This window comes from Drosophila teissieri, unplaced genomic scaffold, assembly GCF_016746235.2.
Source record: "Drosophila teissieri strain GT53w unplaced genomic scaffold, Prin_Dtei_1.1 Segkk125_quiver_pilon_scaf, whole genome shotgun sequence".
NCBI lineage: Eukaryota > Metazoa > Arthropoda > Insecta > Diptera > Drosophilidae > Drosophila > Drosophila teissieri.
In genome coordinates this window covers 1056618-1061471 of record NW_025224991.1, presented here as the reverse complement: position 1 = coordinate 1061471, position 4854 = coordinate 1056618, and the positions used below count along the sequence as shown (strand labels likewise).

Below are 4854 nucleotides of genomic sequence, written 5' to 3'. Positions count from 1 at the left end.
ACACGACTTTATAAAATATTTATAAATATATATATATTAAATATTTAAAAATTATGATTTATTGAACACAGAAAAAATACTTAACAGAAAAATAATATTATAAGAATGAGTATTTAAAAAGACTCAAGCTTATATTATTGTTGTCGTCGTGCGTCACTTGGAGTTGCCTTAAACGGCTACTCTACACATTGGTTCCCGAAAGAAGGGGCAGACTAATCCGTGGTAGTAGAACACGTTTTATTCTGCTTCCTCGTAGAACCCTCCTTGGGCAGCTCCGCATCCAATCCAGGCGTATCCGGCAGATTGGCTACTCCCTTGAGTAGATCGTTTGGCGTCAACGGCGCCTCCTGGTCCGCATCCACAGGCAAGTGGGTGAGCGGACGCGAGTTTACAATATTCTCCGCCTCAATCAGGAAACTCTCCAATACATGGTCCTTCGGCGCAACTTCCTTCAGGGTATGACGCAGTACTCTCTTGACGCACTGCACCATGCGCTCCCAAACTCCGCCCTCAGACGGGTTCGCTGGACAATTAAAAACCCATTCAATGCTTCTGCTTGACAACTCACTCTGAAGCTTCACCATCTCGAATACGTCACCAAAGCGCCTGGCTTCCCTGTCAGCTCCCACGAAGTTCTTGCCGTTATCGCTGCGCAGTCTATATACTGGCCCTCTACGGCAGACGAAGTTCCTGATCGCAATTATGCAGGAATCCGTCGACAGGTCATGCGCCAGCTCCAGGTGAATCGCCCTTGTCGTCAAACACGTAAACAAGGCGACCCAACGCTTCTCCTTGTGACGGGACACAGTCACCAGCAGTGGCCCAAAGTAGTCCAGTCCTGTGTATTTGAATGGCCATCCACCCGCATCCAGTCTGTCTTCCGGATGGGGTCCCATTATCGGCGGCATCGGCCGCGCTCGCTGCAACTTGCACTCGTTGCACGATGAGATGACTCCCCGCATCACACGCCTCATCTTTGTGACCCAGAACTTTGTCCGGATCTCCGCAATCGTAGCATCCACATTTTGATGCTTCATCCTGGCGTGGAAGTCTCTCACAATCAGCTCTGTCAGACTGTGCCTGTGTGACAGTAATACGGGCCTCCTCGCACTGTACGGGATGCACAGTGCGGCATCAATTCTGCCGTAAGCTCGCAGAATCCCGTCCTCGTCTAGGTAGGGCACCAACCCTCGAATGTCGCTCGATCTAGCGACGTCCTGTCCAGTTTCCGCCGACCTCATCTCGTCGGGGAACGACTCCAATTGTGCCTGTCTGACCAACAGGTTCTCCGCGGCCTTACATTCTGCTGCAGTAAGGCCGTATTCCTCGAGTTCGTTTCGCTGTTTGCGGCACCAGCGCGCAAACCGTAGGACCCAGGCTGTGGTCCTCACCAGGCGACTGAAGCTCGAGAATCTCTGAAACGGAATAACAAAATCGTCTGCCGCAACTAATGCAAACTCACTGGGCATCTCTTCTTCATCAGGGGCATCTGGAACACGCTCAGTTCCTTCCTCAGGCCCCGGCCAGATGGCTGCTGGCTGCCTCAAAAATGCAGGTCCTCTTAGCCACCTTGATTCCTGGCTAAGGTCGACTCCTTTCTGCGACCGCGTCGCATCATCAGCCGCATTGTCGGCTGTAGGCACCCATCTCCATTGGGAAACCTTCGACGACTCCAAAATCTCCGCCACTCGGTTGCCAACAAACTGCTTATACCGGCGGTGGGTGCTGCCGATCCATCTCAGCACTGTCTTAGAGTCCGTCCATAACACCAGGTCCGTGATGACCACACTGTGCTCCTCCTTGACAGTGTTCATCAGCCTGGTTCCAAGAACTGCTGCCTGCAGCTCCAGCCGTGGGATCGTCATCGTTCTCATTGGGGCACACTTCGCCTTTGCACTCACGAAGCTCACCTGCACGTCGTCGTCCTCATATGTGACCCTCCAATAGGCCACCGCCGCGAATGCTGCCTGACTAGCATCCACGAAGACGTGCAACTCTACGGCCCGGACCGCTCCACGCCCAAAATAATGGCGCGGACATCGGAACTGTCCCACGGCGTCCATCTCTTTGCGCCAAATCGCAAAGGCTTTGCCTAACTCCTCCGGTAGTGGTTCGTCCCACTGGATCTTCTGCCTCCAAATCTCTCGCAGCAGCAGCTTCGCTGCAACCATGAGGCAGCACAGGAATCCCAGGGGATCAAACGTTGACATCACCAGGCTCAAATATTCCCTCTTCGTAGGGACTCGATCTCCACTCAGGACGCTGCTTGGCACTCGATGATACTCCACGTTGAATCTGAAGTCATCTGTTGCTACTTGCCAACGCATTCCGAGGATCTTCTCTTCAGCCTCACCCCATCCGACGCTCTTGACTCGACCAGGTCCTAAAGCCGTCTCCACGGTGGGTGAGCTGGATGAAAACTTGCATAATTCGAATCCAGCATCCTTGTGTATCTCCTTCACTCGGGTAGATACGCTGATAGCCTCGCTCTCTGTAGCGAAACTGTCCACGTAGTCATCAACATAATGGTAGTCGGTGATGGCCTTGACCGCTCTCGGATCCGAATCCCGATACTTCAGGGCATTCATAGTCTTCACGTAATGCGCAGCGCTCGGCGAGCAGGCTGCTCCAAACGTCATTACGTTCATCTCGTAGACATCCGGATCTCTCTCGTCGTCGCCATCTCTCCAGAGGAATCGTTGGGAACATCTATCCTCGGGTCGGATCAGCACTTGGTGGAACATCTCCTTGATGTCACCGCAGACTCCGACGGCTCCCTCTCTGAAATGAAAGAACACAGCCGGCAAAGGCTTATAGTGCTGAGGCCCTTTGTCCAGCTCCGAATTTAGCAAGGTTCCTCCAACTTTGGCTGCAGCATCAAACACGAGCCGTACCTTGCCGTGCTTGTTTGGGTTTTCGACACCAAAATGTTGCAAATACCATAGGCGATCGCTCCTTACCGCGACCTCCTCCGGCTGCAGCCTCCTCGCGTATCCTTTAGACACGTAATCCTTTATAATCCGATCGTATTCCTGCGCCAACGGCTTGTTGCGCTTCATCTTCTTCTCGACGTTGACCAGCCTCCTGTACGCCATCTCATAGCTCGGTGGCAGCACAACGTGGTCGTCCTTCCAGAGTAATCCCGTCTGGTAGCGACGCCCCACTTTCACCGTGGTGTCTTCGAGTATGCTTTGGGCCCGAACATAATCGCTGGCTGCGACCGGCGGCGCGTGCTTCACTCCAAAGTTCTCCATGTCGAAGTAGTCCTCCACCATCTTTTCCATCGCGTCATCCACTGACACGGCAAGTAGGCAGGACCTCGGTGACGGCGTGGTCGGTTGCCCACTTACAGGCCCAAACACAACCCAGCCCAGCTCGGTTGCGGCCGCATACGGTCCCTCTCGAGCGAACCGCCTCGTCCTAAATGGCAACCCCAGATGTCCGTGATCCAGGCCGATGAGCAGCTTCGGCACCACGTTGCGGTAAGGCTTCATCGGCAGACGCGCATCCCTGTCCACGCCCTGGACATCTCGTCGGCTCAATGTCTGCATCAGCAAACTCAAATTCGAAACGGCATAAACGTTTTTCAATACATGGCGAGTGGGCTTTCCAACTCCACTTATCTTCAGACTCACCACGTTGGTAGGCTCTCTGGTTGCCTTACCTCCAAACCATTGGATATTTAGCTGCCGACGCTCTCCTTGCACTCCAAGATCCTTTCGTAGCTCGTCATCGATCATCGTGACGGAGGAACCCTCATCTAGGAGCGCATACGTATCCACCTCTCGCCCCGCTCCGTACAGCGTAATCCGTACAGCGTAACAGTAGACGGCCTCCTTCGGCGTCAACGCAGCTCAAATTCCTCTGCATGGGCGTTCCCGCTTCACGCGGAGCTCCTCTCTCCAGGCTGTTGCTGGGAACGGCTGGCTGCCGGTTCCTCTCCTGGTCCCTGGCCGGGCTGTGTCTGGAAACTGCTGGCTGCTGGTTCCTTTCGTGGCGTCTGAAGCCACCTCGCTGCAGCGGCCTTCGCTCCTCGTCCGCACCATGTAGCAGACGGTGATGCTCCCTTCGGCATCCATTAATCTGGCACTCACCTTGCGTATAGCAGGATCTAGCCGTGTGCCCGCTTCGCAGCTTTGAGCAGAGCGATGCCTCACATGCTCCACCCTGTGAGCTCCAATAATTCTGCAGTTCAATATTCCATGCTGTCCCACAGATGGACACCTCCATGCATCATCTTGATCGCATCAATGTCGACGCTTGCATGTAGAAGTCGACGCCTCGCTCCTTCCCTCGACGTCCAAACCGTGCACACCACGTTTGCGTACTCCTGTAGCCACGCGCTGAAGTGGACTACAGTGGGAAGGGCGCAATCGTTGCCTGGCCCAGTCCACTCGCTTGCTCGTTGGCAGCTTGGCCACAAGCTCCTCCATGAGGGTTGGGTTCCCCAGGTGCTGCTCCGCCTTCGCTGACTGCAAGAAGGCCGCGAGGTTACTCACTCGGGTTGCGAAGGGAATGATCTTCGCCAAATTGTGCTCCGAAATTGGCTGCACCTCTCGCACGTTGTTGAGCTGGCTGCGTATAAGCTGCTCCGGTCGTCCGAACCTAAAGCGCAGCTGCTCCATCACGGCGCTGACATTTCCTGGATGAATCAATAGCGCCTTCACTGCCTCGCGCGCTTCATTCTTCAGCGCCTTCAACAACCTCTGGTTGTTCTCCAGGTCCGTGCAGTTGTACGCTCGGGTCGTCTCCACGAACGCACAGCTGAAGATCGGCCATTCCTCGGGCTGCCCTCCAAATATAGGCAAGTTCGGAAGCTTCCTTGGCCCATATGCTCCCTGGATTCCACTCGGC

General features: G+C 54.5%; 1 protein-coding gene across 1 annotated transcript; it reads right to left on the bottom strand.

Moving 5' to 3' along the window:
• Window positions 1-212: 212 nt before the first annotated feature.
• On the bottom strand, window positions 213-3740 carry LOC122625575. Its single transcript, XM_043805663.1, has one exon. The coding sequence runs from the start codon at window positions 3738-3740 to the stop codon at window positions 213-215; it is 3528 nt and encodes a 1175-aa protein (XP_043661598.1).
• Window positions 3741-4854: the final 1114 nt, after the last annotated feature.

Excerpts from the sequence above, each read along its gene's own strand:
- LOC122625575 (XM_043805663.1), bottom strand. The coding sequence starts at position 3,740 with ATGATCGATGACGAGCTACGAAAGGATCTTGGAGTGCAAGGAGAGCGT.